A 25,026-nucleotide genomic window follows, 5' to 3' on the forward strand; every position below is an offset into this window, starting at 1 on the left:
GCAATCTCTTCCAGAGAAAAGCAAGCTATGTAGAACAAATACAAGCACTTTGTTTGTCTTCAGATTAAATTGGAAATTGTTGGAACAATGCACATTTTCAATCTCCAAATCATGTTTGAAAGTCAGTGTGATTAGTTTGCTTGTTTTATGAAAAATCTTAATTTGTCTGCTAATCTTACAATGCCCTGACAGACTAACTTTGACACACTAGGAATAGGAGATGGGCTAGGTCTAATCTATTTAGACAATTCTACCTGCTACAGATGCGAAGAAAATTTTCTACATTTTGATTGTGGACTGAAATGGATAAAGGACCATTTTTAAGATCAGGGATTATGGAATCCTATTGAGAGATTAATGTGCATTACGGTTTGACCCCAGAGTTAACTTTAGTATAATTCACAAGTAAATCTAACCTTCCAAGATGACCTGTTTTACCTGATTTTTGGAACCATCATTCTGTGCTGTACCATCAGGGTATGACAAATAGACGCCATCATTGTGAAAACATCTTCACTCACAGATTCCTTCCATACCAGATTGAGCAGGGCATTAGTCTGCTGTTTAGTGTCCAACTTCTTGAGACACTCTGCAGTAATTATACTTATTGAAATTCTACCATCGTCCTTGAAACAGAACCAAATAAGAAATATCAGCGCATATTTTATAAAAGGAACAAATTATTTTATTTCCACATTAAAACATGATACCCTGAACATTCTAAATTTTGTTTAAAAACAAATCGCTAAATTTGAAGAAAACTCATAATTAATTGCATTTATTTTCAATGTGCTAGTATCTCACATTTTGGTCATGATAAAGCAGTTCGTAAAATGTCGAACAATGGTGGGGGGGGGGAGAGAAAGTTTAAGGGTAATAAACAGAAAATAAATGGTACACTAGATTTTTTTTTAAAAACCGCAAACCAGACGGGAAAACGTTCTCAGAATTGACAACTAGAGAATTCTTCTCGTGAGATAAGTAGTAAAATCAATGTCAAATGAATTTGCTATGACGTTTTCGATTAAAAAGCACAAATTGTGCTTCAAGTTTGGTGACAGTGAATCACAGAATTGAATCCGATACAGTTGAATTTTCTGAGCCAGAGCGTTGTAAGATAAAATAGATCTTTTTGCCCTTTATGTCGATACCAGTGGACCTCCTCCAGATAAACCATTTGGTTTTATCATACATTGCCATTTTCTCGCAGTAGCCCTCAGTGTGCATGTTTTTGAAGAAACAAGCTTCTTAAAAATAATTTACTATTTCAAACCTCATTATACCACACACTTAAGCAGCTTGATTCCATTTTACAAACAGCTCTCCTATGCATCTACAGAGAGTAAATAAGCAGTAGCAAGGACCCGGTGCAATCCTTTGCGTCTGCATCATTTAGTAGACTTCAAGTGCGGTTAAAATGTTGCAGAAGACTTGGCCACAACTGGTTTAATAGGTATAATGCCTGATTATTATGCAACAATCTTTACTGTAAAGCAAGGCCATGTAGATATTAGGCAAGCATTGGATCAGGCTCAGCTACAACTGATACAGTAATTAGAGTCATAGAGTCAGAGATGTACAGCATGGATACAGACCCTTTGGTCCAACCCGTCCATGCCGACCAGATATCCCAACCCAATCTAGTCCCACCTGCCAACACCCGGCCCATATCCCTCTAAACCCTTCCTATTCATATACCCATTCAAATGCCTCTTAAATGTTGCAATTGTACCAGCCTCCACCACTTCCTCTGGCACCTCATTCCATACACGTACCACCCTCTGCATGAAAATGTTGCCCCGTAGGTCTCTTTTATATCTTTCCCCTCTCACCCTAAACCTATGCCCTCTAGTTCTGGACTCCCCCACCACAGGGAAAAGACTTTGCCTATTTATTCTATCCATGCCCCTCACGATTTTGTAAACCTCTATAAGATCACCCCTCAGCCTCCGATGCTCCAGGGAAAACAGCCCCAGCCTGTTCAGCCTCTCCCTGTAGCTCAGATCCTCCAACCCTGGCAACATCCTTGTAAATCTTTTCTGAACCCTTTCAAGTTTCACAACATCTTTCCGATAGGGAGGAGACCAGAATTGCACATGATATTCCAACAGTGCCCTAACCAATGTCCTGTACAGCCGCAACATGACCTCCCAACTCCTGTACTCAATACTCTGACCAATAAAGGAAAGCATACCAAACGCCGCCTTCACTATCCTATCTACCTGCGACTCCACTTTCAAGGAGCTATGAACCTGCACTCCAAGGTCTCTTTGTTCAGCAACACTCCCTAGGACCTTACCATTAAGTGTACAATTCCTGCTAACATTTACATTTCCAAAATGCAGCACCTCGCATTAATCTGAATTAAACTCCATCTGCCACTTCTCAGCTCATTGGCCCATCTGGTCAAGATCCTGTTGTAATCGGAGGTAACCCTCTTCGCTGTCCACTACACCTCCAATTTTGGTGTCATCTGCAAACTTACTAACTGTACCTCTTATGCTCGCATCCAAATCATTTATGTAAATTACAAAAAGTAGAGGACCCAGCACCGATCCTTGTGGCACTCCACAGGTCACAGGCCTCCAGTCTGAAAAACAACCCTCCACCACCACCTTTGAGCCAGTTCTGTATCCAAATGGCTAGTTCTCCTGTATTCAGTGAGATCTAACCTTGCTAACCAGCCCCCCATGGGGAACCTTGGCAAACGCCTTACTGAAGTCCATATAGATCACATCTACTCCTCTGCCCTCATCAATACTCTTTGTTACTTCTTCAATTGATTAGCACCACAATACATACGTATCACAACAATTCTGAATTTGTCTTACGTTATTGGTTATCATTTTACGCTCCTCCTCCTCTTCATTTTCAGAGTCACTGCCAATTTCTCTGCTATTTGAACCAGTCAATGAAACAGGTAACTGTGGTAAAAGAATCTGCACCATCCTTAAGTATACAAGCATTCCATCCTCAGACAGAATCCCTATTTAAGATGAAAAGATACAACAAAGGTTACTGCCATTTATTGACACAAAGAATAAAATAGCAGTGCTCCATAAAAATAAGGAGGAAGATGGCAAGGTGACAAACTTATACTTAAACTGTTCATGCAAAAAATGTCTTATGCTCAAGAGCAACTTAGCTGTTCGACCCAACCAGTTACCGAGAATCGATCATAACATGCTTTAGTCATCAAACACAAGTTTTCAGCCATGTGAAAATACACAAACAGAAAAGGAAGCGGCATGAATGTCACGTGGATAATGGACTGGTCCCAATTCAATGCTTCCAAGTATGCAAAGAACAAAATTAAAGTTTTAAAAACTTGTTTAAAGTATTGCAATCCAAGAGAACATAGATCTCAAAGCCAGTCAATGGGATATATCGCAATTGAAACATTTTAAAAAAATCACTAGGTCACTCAAGGCAAGCACAGCATAAAATGATTGCATCATGCTTCTTCAATACACTATACAAGCTGAAGGAAAAATATCATACCTATTTGCGATTCTCCAACAGCAAGAACAAAGTACAGAAGCCAAGGTGCCATATCCCTGGTAAAAGTGAGTCCTACTGACGAGGTCATGTTTGGTATTAACAGTGCACTCAAAAAAGACACATACGGAAAGGAAGCTCTTGCAGACAGTGCTGGAACAAGGAAGTTGTAGATCTGGTCTGTGAAGGGTGTAGTGAAAAACTCTTTTGCCAACGCAGCAAAAACCTGATGCCTGCACAAATAAATGCATTCAAATTTCAGAAACTACAGCAAAATTAAGTTCAGCTGGTAATAAAAACACTACCTGATGGCAAACAAAGATGACAAATTCTACAAGATCCCCCCCCCCCCCCTTTTAAAAACTGCAATGATGCAACTCTTAGATTTTTATCCTCCTGACATAGTTCAGTGAAGAAACTCAATTTGTACCTAAAAATGAACTAATCTATAGAGGCTGCTGGCCCATATTGAGATAACAGACCTTCATCCATCCAAGTAATAAACTGGAGAAATTTCTGCTTAATCTAGACAGACGTCATGCTGACACCATTGGTGTACTCCTTTTGTGCAATATGGGAAATAAGGGACACTTCTAGTCGTTAATGACGACCGCTTTTCAGAGCTGGAGCTATGGGTCGACTCACTGTGGAGCATCCGTGATGCTGAGAATGTAGTGGCTAACATGTTTAGCGAGGTGGTCATACTACAGTTAAGGATTTTACAGACAGAAAGGGGATGGCTGACCATCACACGAAGTAAAACATTCAGGAAGGAAGTGCAGGAGTGGCAGCAGTGACTAGTAGGGTACCACAGGCATCAGCGCTTGGACCCAAGCTAATCATGATAGATTAGAATCCTTACAGTGGGTAAAGAGGCTATTCTGCCCATTGAGTCTGCACCGACCCTCCAAAAAGCATCCCACACAGACCCACCCCTGCCACTCCATCTCCATAATCCTGTATCTACCATGGCCAATCTATCTAACCTGCACATCTTCAGAAAGTGGGAGGAAACTGGAGCATCCAGAGGAAACCCACATTGACACAGGGAGAACATGCAAACTCTGCAAGTTGCCCAAGGCTGGAATCGAACCCATGTCGCTGGTGCTGTGAGACAGTAATGCTAACCACTGAGATTCCCTGTTAATGGTTTAGATGAGGGAATGAAATGTAATATCTCCAAGTTTGCATTCAATACAATCCAGGGTAGGATGAACTTTGAGAAGGATACACAGATATTTCTGTGAGATTTGTTCAAGTTTACTGAGTGGGCAAATGCATAATATGTGCCGTACCTGGATAAATGGGCGTAGCCATAACAGGAAAGCAGACTGGTGACAAATTTGGAAAAGGGAGGTACAACCAGACCTGGCTGCCTTTGTACACTAGTAGCTTAAAAGTAAGCATGCAGTGAAGTCTAGTGCTGTTATCAGCTAGCTGGCAGTAAACAGTAGGAATAAATGCGTCTTTTTCAAGTTGGCAAGATGCAACGAGTGGTGTTCATCAGCGATCAATGCAAGGTCTTAAGTTTAGCAATCATATCTTGAGTCATTCCATCCACATCATGTATATATGAAAAAGTGAGAAGTCTCTCAAGAATCTTTTGTTTCAATAAAGTAGTCTCTTATTCATCAAAACACAAACGTGCACAGGCTCAAACTTTTCAACACCTCAACATAAGGCCTCCTCCAAACCTGCTGTCAGCCCAGTATACCCTCTTTGGACCCCCTCCAATGCCAGGCTATCTTTTCTTTGATACGAGACCCACAGGCTTTTTCAGCTGTGGTCTGATTTGTGCATTGTGCAGTTTTACCAAGACATCCCTGTTTATATTTCAATCAAGTTGAAATACAGTCTATTTGCCTTCCCAATTACCCACTGAACTCAATGCTACCTATGGATGTAGGTTTGCTTGCTAGGCTGGAAGGTTCATTTTCAGACGTTTCGTCACCATACTAGGTAACATCTTCATTTAGCCTCCGAATGAAGCACTGGTGGTGTAGCCTGCTTTCCATTTATGTGTTTGGGTTTCCTTGGGTTCTGGATGTCATTTCTTATGGTGATGTTACTTCCTGTTCTTTTTCTCAGCGAGTGGTAAATGGGATCAAAGTCAAAGTCAATGTGTTTGTTGATAGGAGTTGGAATGCCATGCTTCTAGGAACTCTCTGCGTGTCTCTGTTTGGCTTGACCTAGGATGGATGTGTTGTCCCAGTCGAAGTGGTGTCCTTCCTCATCCGTATGTAAGGATACAAGTTAGATTGGGTCATGTCTTTTTGTGGCTAGTTGTTGTTCATGTATCCTGGTAACTAATTTTCTGCCTGTTTGTCTAATGTAGTGTTCATTACAGTTCATGCAAGGTATTTTGTAAATTACATTAGTTTTGCTTGTTGTCTGAAAAGGGTCTTTCAAGTTCATTAGCTGTTGTATTAGTGTATTGGTGGGTTTATGTGCTACCATGATGCCAAGGGGTCTGAGTAGTCTGGCAGTCATTTCCAAGACGTCATTCACATAGGGGAGAGTGGCTTGGGCATGTTTTGTCTGCTTGTTTGGGTTTGTTGCTGAGAAATCGGCAGACTGTGTTCATTGGGTACCCATTCATTTTGAATATACTGTACAAATGATTTTCCCCTGCTCTGCGTAATTGCACCGTGCTTCAGTGTGTGATGATTCATTGAAAACAGCTTCATTTGTGGATTGCTTTTGTAGTTCCATATTTGGCCCGTATGTGTTCTTTTCCTGTAGACGCTTGTTTGAAGTTCCATTGGCTGTTCACTCTACTGTGATTCTAGAAATGGCAATTCATTGTTGTTTTCCTCCTCTTTAGTGAATTTTATGCCGCAAGGGTATTATTGATGGTCTTCAACGTTTCCTCTAATTTGTTTTGTTTAGTGATGACAAAGGTGTGATCCACGTAGCAGACCCAAAGTTTGGGTTGGATGGTTGGCAGAGCTGTTTGATGAGTCTCTGCATGACTGCCTCTGCTAAGAACCCTGATATCGGAGATCCCATGGCTGTTCCGTTGGTTTGTCTGTAGGTTTTGTTGTTGAAGGTGGAGTGGGTAGTAAGGCAGAGGTCCACTAGCATGACGATACTGCCCTTGCTGAAGAAGTTGGTGGCATTTGGTGCATGTGTCTTTGGTTCTTCTAATAGTGTGGTTCGTGTTTCCTTAGCCAGGTTGATGTTGATGGATGCGAACAGGGTAGTTACATCAAAGGAGACCATTAATTCATCCTCTTCTATGTTGGTGTCTTCAATGATCTTCAAGAATTCTACAGTGAGCAAACCTACATCCAGAAGCTCACCCTGAGCTATAAATCTTAAAACTCACTCAATGCTAGCTTTTTATCATTCATGCATGAGGATCACCAATTCTCTGTTCTATTGCATTCCACAGTCTTTCTCCACTTAAGTGGGAGAAAGATCAGCACTAGGTAAAGTACTGGTACATACACAATGGGCAGATATACCTCCTTCTGCAGCATAATGATTCTGTGATTCAATTATTTAAATTATATTCAAGCACCTCTTTTCTTCTCACCAAAGTCCATAACCTCTCATTTTCCCAGACTGTATTCCAGCTGCTACGTTTTGCCGACTGTCTAACCTGTCTAAATCCCTGCGTAGATCTTGCATCATCCTCACTATTTGCCTTCCCACTTATTTTTGTGTTATGTATGTACTTGGTGATAGTAAATTAACTTTCATCATCCAAGTGATTTATATCGGAAATAATGTGTCCCTAACACTGATCCCTGTACTATTCTACTCACCACAGGCTGCCATCCTGAAAACACGCATTTTAACCCAACTCTGATCTCTGATAGCCAATCCTCTATTGATACTAATGTACTATCCCAACATCATAGGCGCCATAGAGTCAAACAGTCACAGAATCATAAAGATGTACAGCACTAAAACAGACCCTTTGGTCCAACTCGTCCATGCCGACCAGATATCCCAAACCAACCTAGTCCCACCTGCCAGCACCCGGCCCATACCCCTCCAAACCCTTCCTATTCATATACCCATCCAAATGCCTTTTTCATGTTGCAATTGAACCAGCATCCACCACATACTCTGGCACCTTATTCCATACACATACTACCCTCCGATTGAGAAAGTTGCCCCTTAGGTCTCTTTTACATCTTTCTGCTCTCACCCTAAACCTATGCCCTCTAGTTCTGGACTCCCCGACCCCAGGGGAAAGACCTTGTCTATTTATCCTATTCATGCCCCACATGATTTTATAAACCTCTATAAGGTCACTCCTCAGCCTCTGACGCTCCAGGGAAAACAGCCCCAGCCTGTTCAACCTCTCCCTGTAGCTCAAATCCTCCAACCTTGGCAACATTCTTGTAAATCTTTTCTGAACCTTTTCAGGTTTCACAACATCCTTCTGGTAGGAAGGAGACCAGAATTGCACTGTATATTCCAGAAGTGGCCTAATCAATGTCTTGTACAACCACAACATGACCTCTCAACTCCTGTAGTCAACGCTCTGACCAATAAACGAAAGCGTGTTGCTGTTTTTGAATTCATGTGTCACTGGACATCGGAGTGCATCTAGGAAAATTAACAGTGAATTTCAAAACTAATCTTGGAGGAAGCGGTTTGGGCAAAGTTCGCAACACAGAATCAGATAAGTTCATTGTTGTTTTAAGTCTGTCCAAGAGAAAGGCTGCATTACCGAGTACAGTGGGTTCTTTCTTATTTATGTGTTTTTAGAGATAAGTCTCTTGATTAAACTTAAAATATAAGCCATAACTATTAATTTAACCTGGTGCAGTGTTTTGCAGAAGAATAAGATGGTGTTATTTACTGGGGTTGTAGATTGTGAAGGAACAAAAATGGCCTTTGCAGTAATATGTGCTTCTTGTCAGATGTGGGAGTTTAAAGAGAGTTTAAGGGTGACTGCGGATTATATCTGCCATATATACTGTTGGATGCTAATCTTATCAGATCGAGTGGATCGGTTGGAGAGACAGATAGAAGCGATGAGGAATTTGCAACAGCAATAGTGTGCGATGAATGGCAGTTATAGGAAGGGGGAAAATGTCTCAGATACAGTCGCATAGATGGTTCAACTCCAGGAAGGGTAAGAGGGGTAGACAGCTGGGGCAGGCGTCTTTTGTGGATATACTCATTTCAAACAGGTACAGTTTTGGAAAACGAAGGGGGTGATGGATTCTCAGGGGAACGTAACACGGACAGACAAGTTTCTGGTATTGAGACTGGCTCTAATGCAACGAGGGGTACGTCGGCTTCTAAAAGATCAATTGTGTTAGGGGATTCTGTAGTCAGAGGTACAGACAGACATTTCTGTGGCCAACAGAGAAAACGCAGAATGGTGTTGTGTCCCTGGTACCAGGATCAAGGATGTCTCAGAGGTGCAGAATGTTCTCACAGGGGAGAGGGGCCAGCAAGAGGTCACTGCCCACATTGGAACCAACGATATAGGAAGGGAGAAGGTTGAGATTCTGAAGGGAGATTACAGAGAGTTAGGCAGGAATTTAAAAAGGAGGTCCTCAAAGGGTGTAATATCTGGACTACTCCCAGTTCTACAAGCTAGTGAGGGCAGGAATAGAAGAATAGAGCAGATGAATGCATGGCTGAGGAGCTGGTATATGGGAGAAGGATTCACATGTTTGGATCATTGGAATCTCTTTTGGGGTAGAAGTGACCTGTACAAGAAGGACGGATTGCACCTAAATTGAAAGGGGACTAATATACTGGCAGGGAGGTTTGCTAGAACTGCTTGGGAGCATTTAAACTAGTAAGGTGGGGGGGAACCCAGGGAGATAGTGAGGAAAGAGATCAATCTGAAACTGGTACAGTTGAGAACAGAAGTGAGTCAAACAGTCAGGACAGGCAGGGACAAGGTAGGACTTATTAATTAAACTGCATTTATTTCAATGCAAGGGGCCTAACAGGGAAGGCAGATGAACTCAGGGCATGATTAGGAACATGGGACTGGGATATTATAACAATTACAAAAATGTGGCTCATGACTCAACAGGACTGGCAGCTTAATGTTCCAGGATACAAATGCTACGGGAAGGATAGAAAGGGAGGCAAGAAAGGAGGAGGAGTAGCATTTTTGATAAGGGATAGCATTACAGCTGTGCTGAGGGAGGATATTCCCAGAAATACATCCAGGGAAGTTATTTGGTTGGAACTGAGAAATATGAAAGGGATGATCACCTTACTGGGATTATATTATAGACCCCCTAATAGCCTGGGAGAAATTGAGAAACAAACCTGTAAGGAGATCTCAGCTATCAATAAGAATAATAGGGTGGTTATGGTAGGGGATTTTAACTTTCCAAACATAGACTGGGACTGCCATAGTATCAAAGGTTTAGATGGAGAGGAATTTGTTAAGTGTGTACAAGACAATTTTCTGATTCAGTATGTGGATGTACCTAGCAGAGAAGGTGCAAAATTTGACCTGCTCTTGGGAAATAAGGTAGAGTAGGTGACTGAGGTGTCAGTGGGAGAGCACTTTGGAACCAGCGACTACAATTCTATTTGTTTTAAAATAGTGATGGAAAAGGATAGACCAGATCTAAAAAGTTGAAGTTCGAAATTGGAGAATGGCCAATTTTGACTGTATTAGGCAAGAACTTTCGAAAGCTGATTGGGGGCAGATGTTCGCAGGTAAAGGGGCGGCTGGAAAATAGGAAGCCTTCAGAAATGAGATAACAAGAATCCAGAGAAAGTATATTCCTGTCAGGGTGAAAGGGAAGGCTAGTAGGTATAGGGAATGCTGGATGACTAAAGAAAGTGAAGGTTTGGTTAAGAAAAAGAAGGAAGCATATGTCAGGTATAGACAGGATAGATAGAGTGAATCCTTAGAAGAGTACATAGGCAGAAGAGGGAAATCAGGAGGGCAAACAGGGGACATGAGATAGCTTTGGCAAATAGAATTAAGGAGAATACAAAGGGTTTTAACAAATATATTAAGGACAAAAGGGTAACTAGGGAGAGAATAGGGTCCCTCAAAGATCAGCAAGGCGGCCTTTGTGTGGAGCCACAGAAAATGGGGGAGATACGAAGTGAGTATTTTGTATCAATCTTTACTGTGGAAAAGGATATGGAAGATGTAGACTGTAGGGAAATAGATGGTGACATCTTGCAAAATGTGCAGATTACAGAGGAGGAAGTGCTGGATGTCTTGAAACGGTTAAAGGTGGATAAATCCCCAGGACCTGATCAGGTGTACCTGAGAACTCTGTGGGAAGCTAGAGAAGTGATTGCTAGGCCTCTTGCTGAGATATTTGTATCATCGATAGTCAAAGGTGAGGTGCCGGAAGACTGGAGGTTGGCAAACGTGGTGCCACTCTTTAAGAAGGGCAGGAAAGACAAGCCAGGAACTACAGACCGATGAGCCTGACCTCGGTGGTGGGCAAGTTGTTGGAGGGAATCTTGAGGGATAGGATGTACATGTATTTGGAAAGGCAAGGACTGATCAGGGATAGTCAACATGGCTCTACGCGTGGGAAACCATTTCTCACAAACTTGACTGAGTTTTTTGAAGAAGTAACAAAGAAGATTGATGAGGGCAGAGGAGTAGATGTGATCTATGTGGACTTCAGTAAGGGAGACTGATTAGCAAGGTTAGATCTCACAGAATACAGGGAGAACTAGCTATTTGAATACAGAACTGGCTCAAAGGTAGAAGACAGAGGGTGGTGGTGGGAGGGTTGTTTTTCAGGTGGAGGCCTGTGACCAGTGGAGTGCCACAAAGATTGGTGCTGGGTCCTCTACTTTTTGTAATTTACATAAATGATTTGAATACAAGCATAAGGGGTACAGTTAGTAAGTTTGCAGATGACACCAAAATTGAAGGTGTAGTGGACAGTGAAGAGGGCTACCTCAGATTACAACAGGATCTGGACCAGATGGGCCAATAGGCTGAGAAGTGGCAGATAGAGTTTAATTCAGATAAATGCAAGGTGCTGCATTTTGGGAAAGCAAATTTCAGCAGGACTTATACACTTAATGGTAAGGTCCTAGGAAGTGTTGCTGAACAAAGAGACCTTGGAGTGCAGGTTCATAGCTCCTTGAAAGTGGATTCGCGGGTAGATAGGATAGTGAAGGCGGCGTTTGGTATGCTTTCCTTTATTGGTCAGAGTATTGAGTACAGAAGTTGGGAGGTAATGTTGCGGCTGTACAGGACATTGGTTAGGCCACTGTTGGAATAATGCATGCAATTCTGGTCTCCTTCCTATCGGAAAGATGTTGTGAAACTTGAAAGGGTTCAGAAAAGATTTACAAGGATGTTGCCAGGGTTGGAGGATTTGAGCTGTAGGGAGAGGCTGAACAGGCTGGGGCTGTTTTCCCTGGAGCATCGGAGGCTGAGGGGTGACCTTATAGAGGTTTACAAAATTATGAGGGGCAAGGATAGGATAAATAGACAAAGTCTTTTCCCTGGGGAGGGGGAGTCCAGAACTAGAGGGCATAGGTTTAGGGTGAGAGGGGAAAGAAATAAGAGAGACCTCAGGGGCAATGTTTTCATGCAGAGGGTGGTATGTGTACGGAATGAACTGCTCGAGGAGATGGTGGAGGCTGGTACAATTGCAACATTTAAGAGACATTTGGATGGGTATATGAATAGGAAGGGTTTGGAGGGATATGGGCCGGGTGCTGGCAGGTGGGACTCGATTGGGTTGGGATATCTGGTCAGCATGGACAGGTTGGACCAAAGAGTCTGTTTCCATGCTGTACATCACTAGGACTCTACCAAACACCTTCTTCACTATCCTATCTACCTGCGACTCCACTTTCAAATTTTATTAAGTGACCATACCTGTGGTAGTTCATCAAAAGCCCATTGCATCATCTTTATCTGCCTTGCTCGTATTTCCTCAGAGAACTCAAATTTTTCAGGCATAGCTTTCCCTCAGTTGATTATTCTAATGATTCTAAGACAGGTAGGAAACTAATTTTTAGACAGGACATATTAAGATTTCAGAGGAATGAAAATACATTAAGTGAATAGGTAAGATCTGACAAGTGAAGTATAATGTGGGAAGCTGAAGTTCTCTACTCTGGCAGGAAGAATGAAAAAGAAGCATATTATTGCCATGGTAATAGATTGCAGTCTCAGGTCTAGACAGATGTGGATGCCCTATGAGTATGAATCGCCTGTGAATACATCAAGTAATTATGCATATCAGCAAACATTATTGACTGCAAAAGAAATTGAAATCAGAAGTAGTGAGATTGCAGTTGGATGGGCAATGGCCAGGATTTGGAATGGTTTGCACAGCATATGTCCTAAAGATGAAGGACATACATAAATGCATTGGAAGCAGATCAGGGAATTTTACTACAGTCATACCCAAAAGCAGTGAGTTATGGGGAAATTTTGGACAGATTAAGCTGATATCTGCTGGAGTTTAGAAGAGCAAGAGGCAACTTTATCGAGCAATGCAAGAGCCTGAGAGATGTTGACAAGGTGGATGTGGAAAGGATGTTTTCTCTGGTGGGAGAATCTAGAACTAGGGGTCAATGTCAACATTCCATCTAAAGTACACAGTTGCTCAGAGGTTCTGCACATTGGCAATCAGCATGTCAACACACTGAGCTCCAGTTCTAGAAGCTACCGCTGCACAGACCTTGGAGATCGACGCAAAAACAATTAAGGAGAAACACAGGTCACTGTTTAAAGATAAGAATCACTCATTTAAAACAGGAATGTAGTAATTTTCTCATAAGGTTGAGTGCCTTTGCAACTCTCAAAAGGAAATAGAACCAAAGTCTTTTAATATTTTTAAGGCAAAGTTCAACAGATTTGCATTAAGTGAAAGGTTACTCAGAGTAGGTGGGGTTATGGAGTAGTCACATCAATCATGATGCTTGTGTCTACTGGAGCAGATTCAATCAAGTGGTCAAGTGCCTTCTCCTGCTTCTTTATTTATACGCTCCTGCATATTCTCTACTTCCCTGGATTGGTGCTACTCCAATAACACTCAAAGTTCAACACTATTTAGGGTTAAAAAGAATGCTTAGCTTGCATCCCATCCAACGCTAAAATTGACTCACTCCAATGCAACATAGTGGCAGCAGTGTGCACCAACTACATGATTTCTACCAGCTAGAAGGACAAGGGCAGCAGATACATGAGAATACCACCAGGGGCAATTTTCTGAGTCACACATCATCCTGCCTTGGAACTATATCACCATTCTGCGACTGGGACAAAGCCCTGAACCATCCATTTTAACAACATTGTGGATGCATCCACAACATATGTACTGCAGTGGTTCATGAAGGCAGTTAGCTCATCACCTTCATAAGGTTAATTAAGGGTGGGTTTAAAAAAAAAAGTGCTGGCCTTGCCAATGATGCCCATGCCCAATAAATGAATTTTTAATAATTCACCACCTTACAGAATAAATTGATGCTAATGAAGTTAATGCATTGCTTGCTCTTACAGGTAAAACAGATGAAAACAAATTATTATTACTAATTACCTCAGTGGAAAAGCAAGCAGGTTGACTTCAGCATTCCAGTGATTTGCATAGTTACAAAATTAAACACAACATAATGTGAAATAAGAGCCACCAATAGACAACTGTGTACCATAGAACATGACACTGCAGCATCAATGTGCTATCCTCTGGCAACATAGCCTCAGCATTCATAATTCAAACTTGTCTCAAGCGAGCATCAAGTTGATTCTTTATTTGAAATTTTCATAATTGAACTTGTTCTTACCTTGAACCTTCTGGGCAGGAGGCATACTGAAAGTGCAATGGCTTCAGGAAATTCTCCAAGAGTGTAACTGCAAGCGGTACATGTGAAATTCGTGAAACATCAGAATATTCTAAACTTGATGGAAGCCTATGATTAATTAACATGTAAAGTGATTTGTAGTAACCTGCAATAAAATAAAAGATGCGTTAACAAGTCTAGCCAAAAAAAGACATTGTATAATTCCCTTTAATTTGTTAATAGGAACTAAATACTTTATTCCCCAAGAAATCTGTTGCTGTCAACAATAAATCAACAATACATGTATTATGTTGACCTCAGGTTCTGTGCCACAAGCCATTAAATTCTTACCCAAGTCCTAATCCTTCTGGCATACTCAGCACACTTAGAAGAAATTAAATGGGCATTTGTTAACATATTGCCAATCAAGATGAAGTGCAATTCAGCCCTAACTTTCTCCAAGCAAACAGTCGATAATCGGGATACTTGAAGCTCCATTTTTCCCAAATTCAGACTTATTTCTGGCTGGAACAAAACCTAACTTAGGACTCAGTACAATAAATGCAATTCACAAAAATGGAACATTACATATGGTAAGTCAATTGTTTAAGATCAAGACAGACACTTGGAAAATATAAACCATCATACCTGACCAATTTTAAATTTAGCCCCTTTAGGTACCCACGTTCAACTCCAATCTTAATTAGTTAAAAAATGTATCTTGCTCCTGGAAGCCCAAAATGTTTCAAGAGAATCATTATAAATCTTCTTGTTGGGACTTGCCAATTTTGGTTGCTATTATTTCTTAATATGGATTGACAATTAGGCAAGAAAACAGATGCAGAGATTAGGTCAAGGCTTTGGTAGACTGGGTTGAGAAAGAACAATCAGCAAAAATAAACACCTAAAAATGTTATGAAGCTATGCTCCAATTGTTAGAAATGTGCTCATCAAGAAACAATGGGAATTTGAACACAAAGATTGGCAAATCGACCGGATTTTAAATTTATTAGGTTCCTATTCAAAAATGAATGTTCAACCATATACCAAATATCCTCACAATATACAATATACGCTGATAGGCAGTCCCTAACAATTTCAAATATCTACACATTGGGAATTTGTACATCATTTGGAAAGCACACAGTGGAAAACAATCAGCGGTTTAAGTGTTTTCCATCAATATAACCGATAGGAGATTCTATTACTGCGTCGAAAATAACCTTTCCAAAAACATGATCATTTAGAAAACATGCATATTTGAAATATAACTTTGGTTTTTTTGCTCAAAATGTATGGGAAGCTGACTACAAGATATTTGCCATTGCGAACATCGGGGCTCTAAAGTTCAAGAATAAATGTTGCCTAGTTTAGGCAATTGAAAGCTTGTTTAGGAGAGCACACTTATAAATCAAATCTGGCACAACTGCAATTTTTTTTTTAAAAAACAAAAATGACACTTATAATATACAAACAAGCAGGTCAGACCAACAAGACAAATGATAGACAGAATTATTATCACCACAGATTACATTTAAATGATAACACTGGCATGTTTTGCGCCATTAGGTAGCTAAGTCTGTATTCTATGGATAAATGTTGAAAACCAAAATCAGAAAGCAAGACTAAGTTACAAAAATTATTTACATCATTGAAACCTAGTAAGAGGATACGAGCAGTTTTATGCACTTTTAAAACATAGTCTGAAAAGACTTCTATCATGTTATTAGAAGTCACTAACCTTTCTGAATCATATAGTGCAATATTTGTTCAATCAATGATGCTACAATATTGGCATCCTGTACAACGGGCATATATGTTTTTTCTGAGGAAAAGGTCTCAATCATCCTCAAAGGCACAGTAACGTTCAAACTTTCATTGTCACAGTTCTTCAGTAACCTATGAAACAAAAATAAGTCTGATCCTTGAAGAATTTAAAATAATCAAATAATATTTTCGAAAGTATGTGATTTGATCCACCAGAAACAGGAGTAGGCCACTTGACCCATTTTGCCATTCATTGCAGTCACAACTAATTTGCATCCTAACTCCACATACTCACCTTCATTCTATGTCCATAACTATCTTTGGTTGACAGAAAACTACCACACATTCTCAAGTTGCAAATTCAATTTGTCAGAGGTCTGAACCTCTAAACTACCATCTGCATTTCAAAGTATTTCCTGAAAGCTTTTCCTTATAGACAATGCCTTCGCATCCTAGGTTTTGAAACAGCACAAGTCATCCTGCTGTACCTTAATTTCTCTCAATACCCCAAAAAGCCAGGATCAGATCCTCACAATTCTCAACTCTAGGGAATACAACACTAATTTGTGTAATCTTTTCGTGTAGCTCAAATAATTCTTGGTCTAAATTTACCCTGAAGTTACCACAGTCCTACCAGACCACAGCACTGCTCTAAGTTAGAAAGACACAACTGATGGTGGTTTAAGCAGTGGGTCACTATGCCTCAGGCAAGGTCAACAAAGCAGGACCTTCATGGTGATTTCAGTCGAATGTGGAAGTGAACCCACTCTGTTCACATTACTCTGCAAATGCAAACTAGCCATCCGACCAACTGAGCTTTACCCTGCATTTGCTCATATCACTTAGGTGTATTTCCTAGAACTGATCAGTGTGCAGGTGATCTAACTAGGGCTTTGTAAAAATTTGCATGAATTGCTCCCCAACATTGAATTCCAGTTCATTCCCATTTTTGTCTGTAGTAATGTAGCTGCATTTTAATCAGACTGGTGCAACATGCCACACATGCAAAACTAAGGGCCTGCATTTCAATTACAGAGCTATTACTATGAAAATGGCCATGATTGAATAGTCCGGTGGCTAGAAGAGTGTCTGAGTGTAAACTCTTGAGCAGTTCAAATTTATCAGCTGTACCAATACAAAGCACTTAAGACAAAAGTCAACCGTGCCTCTTTGTCAAATAATTGAGAGAGCTTCCAACTTGCTGCTGTGAACCAACTTAGTTCTTTTCATGTTGTTATTAAATGAATAATCTTTTAAAAAGGAGCCACTTTTTATCAAAGTCAAATTACATACAAGTCCAACAATTGCCTTGAGCTCTAAAAACTTGTGAATGAAGTTCTGCAATTAATTTTGGAGTACGGTCATTTGTTCTGCTCGTTACCTCTGAGCATATAAAGAGTACATCCTCCTGTATTTTGTAAAAGTGCTTCACTATCTCTGCACAACAGTTGCATTTATACACTGGTTTCATGGATCTTTCTGTACAGATTTCAGATATAAACTAGTTTTATAATTTCTGTACTTAATTTAAGACTGAATAAAGAGACACTGCACTGTTTGTTCATTTTTACTTAACTCATACCAATTTTATGAAATGAAATGCCAGAGCAAGTGGTAGAGGCAGGTACAAATACAAAATTTTAAAGACATTTGTATAGGTAGATGGATAGAAAAGGTTGAGAGAGATATGGGCCAAATGCAGGTAAATGGGACTGGTCAGTTTAGGAAACCCAGTCAGCATGGGCAAATTGGGCCAAAGGGCCTGTTTCCGTGCTGTATGACTCCACGACCAAGCATTGGCAAGTCCCTTCAAACTAGTGATTAGGTCTTTCAACTAGAATAATATGCATTTTAGTAAGAATTCTATTGAATATGGGATTTTAATACCTTCACAGCAAACAGAGGGTGGCAAGTCTCAAAATAACAAATGATATCCAACAGCATATATATCTTCAATTTCTTATCACCAAGAAAATGTTTCGAGAGGTAATGCATATTATAGGCAGACATTACCTGAATAGAAACCCATTAATTTTTATGATAGGACAAAGGAATGCTGCCATGAGGGCACTACTTAAAAGGTGTCAGTCACCTGTTAAGTGACAACCATTCTAAAAGTACGGGAGGCTGAGGAGGAAATAGGAAAAGCAGTACAACATTTAGATCACTAAGATTGCCTTGCTTTCAATATGATCAAGACTGATCATATCTTCGATACCTTTGATACTATCCCATAACCATAGCCACTGCTAATCAAAGTATCAATCTCTATCTGAAATATGCTGAAAGACTGAGCTTACACACAGCCCTGTAGTACAAAATTGCACAAAGTTCACAACACGGCTGTCAAGCATGACTTTTTTTTTTACATGCTTGCTTCCTCTCTGATCAGCTAAATATTTCAACATTCTCAGTCATCCAATCTTCAATTACAGATTCTTGAAATATACCCACCCTCCAAAAAAAAATTAGGCTGAATCATCTTCAATTTCAGAGTTTTTCTCCGTCACCTTTTTCAATAGCGGGGATAACTTTCTCAAAAAGAACAGACCCCACTCAAAATAACTCTGAAGATTACTACAGCAATTGCCAAGTTCTCATCTGCTTCCATTAAGAGACTGGAACAAAAGCTATCTGGCCCAGAAGATGCATCCGTCCTCAGTAATATTATTTTTACCTTCTTATTAAATGACATTAATAATAATAATCTCCAATAATGGTCACTTATTCTCAACTTTCTAAAATTTTGTCAAAAGATTTATAGCAGCTAAGAAATGAATAATGAGCAGTTAATTTGACGAAAGTAATGGTTTTCACCATAGGGGATTGATTTGCAGCTCTGAAAAAGGTTCAAGACATCAACAACCCATCAACTCAAGGACTAATTTTCAAAAGGTGAAACTGGACAACAATATTTAAATGGGCTGCTCAAACTATGGATATTTTTATCTTACCACCTTGCATTCATATTGTAGAAGGTATGAGGAAACTAGAGAAGAAATCCCTTCATTTTCACATTAAGTTTTTATTCAGCCGCAGAATGCAAGTGTCACTGGCTGGGCCAGTATATATTGACCTTGCCTAACTGCCTTGTGTTGGTGGTGAGGCTGTTTCCTGAACCACTGCAGTAATGGAATAAAGGTACATTCTGTGCAGGTAAGGCTGCTCCAGGATTTGCAAACAGAGACAATGAAGCAGTCGCAATATATGGCAGGACAATGCTTGGTATGGACGAGAATGCGCAGGAACCGATGTTCACAGGCAGCTGCAGCACTTGTCCTTCTCCATCGTAGGCATCAATAGTTTGGAAGGTGCTGTCAAAGGAGTCTTGGTAAGTTGCTTCTGTGCATCTTGTAGATAGTATACACTATTTCTACTGTATATCAACGTTGAAGGCTTTGGACAGGGTGGCAACCAAGTGGGCTGCTTTATCCTTGATAGTGTCAATCTTTTTCAGTGTTTTAAGAGCTGCACTCATCCAGGCAAGTGTAGAGTACTCCATCACATTCCTTCCTTGCACCTTGTAGATGGTGGACAGGCTGTAGAGATGAGGAATGGAATTATTCCTCGTGGAATGCTCAGCTTCTGATCTGCTCTCATCACCACATTTGGCTGGTCCAGTTCAGTTTCTGGTCAATTCCAACCCGCGAAATTGATCATGGGAGATTCAGTGATGCGAATGTCGTTCAATATCCAAGAGCTTTGATTAGATTCTCTCTTGTTGGAGATGACCAATACCTGGTACTTCGGTGGCATGAACGTTCTTTGCCATTATTCAGCTTAAGCCGGACTGCTGTCGAGGTCTGGCTGCATATGAGGACAGATTAATTAAGTATCAGAGAAGCTGTAAATGTTGCTGAACATCACCTGTGTAAACAGTGAACATCCTAACTTCACACTTTACAATGGAGGGAAAGTCATTAACAAAGCAGCTGAAGATGGATGCTGAGGGCACTGCACCTGTGGTGATGTCTTCAGCTGAAATGGTGGACTACCCAAAGATCGTGTTAGGTATGGCACCAACCACCAGACAACATTCGGCAGATTCCAACTCATTCTGGATTTGCATGGGCTCCTTGATACTGCTTTCGGTCAAATGTTGCCTTGGTGTCAAGGTTAGTCATTTTCAACATCTCTGGAGTGCTGCTCTTTTGTCCATATTTGGATCAGGCTGTAGTAAGGCCAGGAGCTGAGTAGTTCATGCAGAAACCAATCTGAGGTTAAGTGAAACTATGGCACTGGCTTCCAGCAATTTGCTGGTCAAATACTATGAACAGTTCACATCCCCATTTTTAAAACACAGACGAAAGGCAGAGAAGGTAAAACAAAAAAACTGCACAAAACAACATCAGAAGTTAGCAGATCCTTTATAGATAACAAGGCTAAATAAGCAGTATATCATGTATTTTTTTTCAATACTCAATTCTTAACACGTCTCCATCATGAGCAAGGGCAGCACATTGTTAAAGATCATGGAGAACCACTTCCCTGAGTCACTATCATTGACACAATGTGATACTAACAGCTGTCAAGGGGGGAGATCCAGGATGTTGACCCAGCAATACAGCGGAAGCATAAATTGGTTTCATAACACCATAAAATGCAGGAGCAGAATTTGGTTATTCAGCCCACCGGGTCTGCTTCACTCTTCAATCATGATGGATGGTGCAGCTCCAATAATAATCAAGAAGCTAGACACCATCCAGGACAAAAGAGCTTGCTTAATTGACATCAAATCCACAGCATCCACTCCCTCCACCACTGACACTCAATAGCAACAGTGTGTACTATCTACAAGATGCACTGCAGAATTCAAAGATCCTCAGACACCACCTTCCAAACCCATGACCACTTCCATCTTGTAGGATAAGGACAGTAGATTCATGAGAATGCCACCAGTTGCAACCCACTCACGACCCTTACTTGGAAATGTATCATCTTCACTGCTGCTGGCTCAAAATCTTGGAACGCCTTTCCCAAGGGCACTGTGGTCCAACCAACAGGACATGGACTATAGTGGTTCAAGAAGGCAGCTCACTATCACTGAGGCAATCAATGCTAGCCAGTCAGTGACACCCACAGTGCTTGCGTAAGTTTAAAAACAAAGGTGGTTTCAGTCATTGCAGTTCAACACATTATTGAAATCTGATCATCAACTTGTCAAAATTGTGAAGTCAATGAGGACACCTGGGCTCCCAAATATGAAAGTGCGTTGGGTTCAATCTTCTACTGGGGTCCATCAGTCAAGTCTTGAAGATACACAGTGGGGTAATAGCGAATTGGCGCTGAACCATGGACCTTGGCGCACCTCATCATCAAAAGCCTACACCCAAGCAACAGATGCATTAAGGTCATTGGACACTTGCGTCTTTGGACAGTAGCATACTGGACTAAGCAGTACTTTTCAAAAATGCCCTCTGCTCACCTCAAATAGGGATGGACCTAAGAAGTGCTTGAAAATTAGGATGTCTCTCCTTCTCCTAGCTGGGGAACCAGAGACAACAAGATGGTCCAAAAGGGTGATCACCACCATTGCGGTCAAAGAAAAATAAACCTATACTTCGCAACTTGGAACACTGACAGATATTACACAGTCATACAATACAGAAACAGACTCATTTGTCCACTTGTCTTTGCTGACTTAAACTAAACTAGCCCATAATCTCCAAGACGAACCTGCTGGAACAAAGCACTGCATTCTTATTTCATGAGCTTTCAAGACTCCAAAATGACATTACCACGCTCAGTTGAGCCCAGTCTTCATGGGGAGATACAGCTGTAGGAAAAGGAAGGAGATGACCTTCAAGGCAGTTGAGATCACAGGTTTGGCTCGTCCTAATGAAATCCCCATAATGTAGGTAAACATGGTGCTGCTCTAATAATGCAAAATCAAATTTCTGATAGTGTCATCAGACTACTAATACTATAGGGTGTGGGGACTATTAAGTTTTGACCACAGAAACAAAGATGAGGAAAGCCCAAAAACACAAGGAAAAATTATCCCAAAACATAGACTACGATGCCCTATCCCTAACAACATTACTCAGTGGGATCAACAAAAGCTGGACAACAAGTCATTGCCATAAAATAAAGAATAAGGGATTTGGCCCACCAGGTCGGCTATGCAAATGAGATTATAGCTGATATTACGATTCCTACCTACATTTTCCTAACTTATTCCCATAATCCATGATTCCCTTACAGATTATAAATCCACCTCAGCCTTGAAAATACTTAATGACTCAGTCTCGAATGCCCTCTGTAGCAATGAGTTCCAGTTTTATAACCCTGAGAGGAGAAATGTCTCATCACTGTCCTAACTTCGCAACCCCTTACTCTCAAGGGTATGCTCTCTGGTCTGCGATTCCTCCATGAGGAGAAACAACTTCTTAGCATTTACCCTGTCAAGCACCTAAGAATCCTGCACATTTCAATAAGACCTCCCCTCATTCTTCTAAACGCCAACCTATGCAACTTCTTCACATAACAGAGTGCCTACTTACCGAGGTTCAATCCTGTGAAGCTTCTCTAGACTGTAGATCTACTCTCAGATAGAGGTGACTAAAACTGTTCATAGTATTTTAGTACTTCGTATATTTTTAACAAAACCTCCCAGTTTTATACTCCATTCCCTTTGAATGGAAGTAGAACATTGCATTTGCCTTCTGTTGCCTGCTGAACCTGTATGGCTAGCTTATTGTGATTCTCCATTTAATTAGTATTCATTTCTTATCTATTCTTTCTGCCAAATGATACAATGTCAATTTTCCCATATTATATTCCTTTATTTTCTGGATTGCAAAACACCTGGTATGCGGAGGTATTTCAAATTTAAAAAGTGGATTTTTTTTCAAATTTCAAAGTCTAAGGCAATGCAGCAACTTATACTGGTTCTAGAAATAGCTGACAAACACTACAGGGGAAGCAACTGCAGCAAGCAAAGGGTTTCATCATGAAGTTCCCATCCTCACAGGATTAGTATTTCATTGATTCCCCTGTCAAAGGGTGCTAATCACTAAGTGCAACAATGACAAGTGCAAACTTGCCAGTACAGCAGAACCATGAAACTACTGTAACATGGATATAAAACTTCATAACACATTCATAAAATCCCTTGATCTGCCATTTTAAACTGTAACTTTTCTAGTTAAGTTGCAAATGGCAGAAAAAAATTAACTTAGACTGGTTTCCATAGAAGTATCCCATTTTTATAAACAACTCTAGTTCCTTCAAGTTCTTAATTCCAATGCCATTCATATCACACATCATAGACGGAGTATGCCATAAAAAAGCTTACCTGCAACACAAACCCAATAAACATTTTATTTGATACAAACATGTGTCTTTGTTACAATCAGCTAACTGCTGCACATATTGAGCACTATGCTTCACCAAATTTTGACACATCCATGTCTGAAACAAAAAAAGGAAACTCAAGTTAATTTAGATCTTGCAGAGAATGGAGAGAAAAAATACCAGTCTTATTGTGATATTTAACACTCAATTTCCATTACAATGTCAGTCTCAGGTTCATTCAATTTAGCAAACACAAAGGTGTTTGCAAGTTCATCAGATCTACAGACAGGGAAACCAATAAGACTACTGAACAAGAAAGTATATAAATCATGTCATAGATCAATTCATGTTCTTCCCATTACCAGTACAGTTTCCACTGACTAACAGTCACCAAAGGAGAAACATGCATTCTTGAAAAAGATTCTTCAATAAATCAAGAGAATATCAATTTACAAAAAGGTTTCCACATTTAGTGACCCAAAAGTGCTACATTCCTTCTGGTTTAAAATAGTTTTATTGTGTTTAAACTGTTGATCAAAAGCGAACGCCGATTATTCGATGTCGTAATTCCACTGCTTCAGTTATACTGTTGCTCCTTGAAGTTTCACTGGGATAGTCAGAAAGTAGGATGCTATAGCCACATACTGACAGGTAAAACAACTGATGTAGCACTCGCATTTTTGACTGGGAATCAAGGCCTGCTGTGAACATTTTGATTGCAATGGTAAAGTTCTTCTCTTACCAATCTATCCAAATCTTCATTTTGTTTGTAAAAAAATAGGAGTTTTCTTATTAAAACAGTCAAATTATGCCCATCACTGATAGAAAAATTTCCTCCTGCTTGGGCGAAGGAGACATAATCATCAAATTCACTTCGTTGAATCATATGCTGCAAAGAAAATCAAACAAATCAAAATTGAACTTGCTAGAACAGTTGAGATTATTAGTTACTTGGTATTGTTTGTGCATCAAATCATTATTCAAAATATTTCCTTCTTTCCAACAACCACATTTCATACCCCAACAGTTACAATCCTTCCTTAAAATGGGCTTCCACATGTATAAAAACCACTGAAAATAATTAACACTTTAAATTAATACTACAGAGTGCAGGGAAAAGGGAGAGGCACAGAGACTGTGCGAAGAGGGGTTGGGGGCAACCCCGAGAGCAGAGCAGGGGGCACGATTGGGTACACTGCTAAGGGAGGGGGATGGGGTGCGATTGGGCACACGGCAAGAGGGAGAGGGGCGCACAGCAGCAGAGCGACTGGGCACACAGATTTTTTTTTAAAACAGAACTCAGTGACCTTGAATTCTGGTAAATGGCCAATTAGTTAAAGCCTGAACCATTTTCTTTGTATGAATATTTCTGAATATTTCCAGCATTTTTACTTTTATTTCAGATATCCAGCATCCACAGAGTTTTGCTACTCTGCCATCCATACACAAGTTAAACACTAGCTTTAAGAGCATAATTTTACAGTAATGCTTCAAATGAAATATTGTAACTGAATCAAGTACTTTTTCTTGCCTGTCACACACATTTAAAGTACCTCTTAACAGCACCAAACACTCTCAAACCAGCCCTTCATTAATTCCAAGCTTATTCAAATACTCTTATTTTATTGCATTTCTGCAACTTACTTGTTGTTTTCTGTCCCTATATCCCCTTAGGAAGGACTGAATAATAACTGTGTTCTTTTGCCGTCGTCTTTCTTCCTGAAGTGAAAAAATAACAAGTTTCAC

General features: G+C 40.3%; 1 protein-coding gene across 2 annotated transcripts in view; it reads right to left on the reverse strand.

The window, feature by feature from the left end:
- The window catches only part of ube3c (ubiquitin protein ligase E3C), a 167,314-nt gene that overhangs the window by 120,724 nt on the left and 21,564 nt on the right, over nt 1-25,026 (reverse strand). For both annotated transcript variants that reach the window (XM_072576214.1, XM_072576212.1), the window contains exons 4-11: nt 24,925-24,999; nt 24,023-24,169; nt 23,282-23,397; nt 15,959-16,116; nt 14,221-14,383; nt 3,502-3,731; nt 2,832-2,986; nt 439-626 (exon numbers count right to left, since the gene is read on the reverse strand). In XM_072576214.1, the coding sequence (XP_072432315.1) occupies nt 439-626; nt 2,832-2,986; nt 3,502-3,731; nt 14,221-14,383; nt 15,959-16,116; nt 23,282-23,397; nt 24,023-24,169; nt 24,925-24,999 (1,232 nt within the window). The remainder of the gene's footprint in view (nt 1-438; nt 627-2,831; nt 2,987-3,501; nt 3,732-14,220; nt 14,384-15,958; nt 16,117-23,281; nt 23,398-24,022; nt 24,170-24,924; nt 25,000-25,026) is intronic.

The sequence above is a fragment of the Chiloscyllium punctatum genome, chromosome 8 (assembly GCF_047496795.1).
Source record: "Chiloscyllium punctatum isolate Juve2018m chromosome 8, sChiPun1.3, whole genome shotgun sequence".
Classification (NCBI taxonomy): Eukaryota; Metazoa; Chordata; class Chondrichthyes; order Orectolobiformes; family Hemiscylliidae; genus Chiloscyllium; species Chiloscyllium punctatum.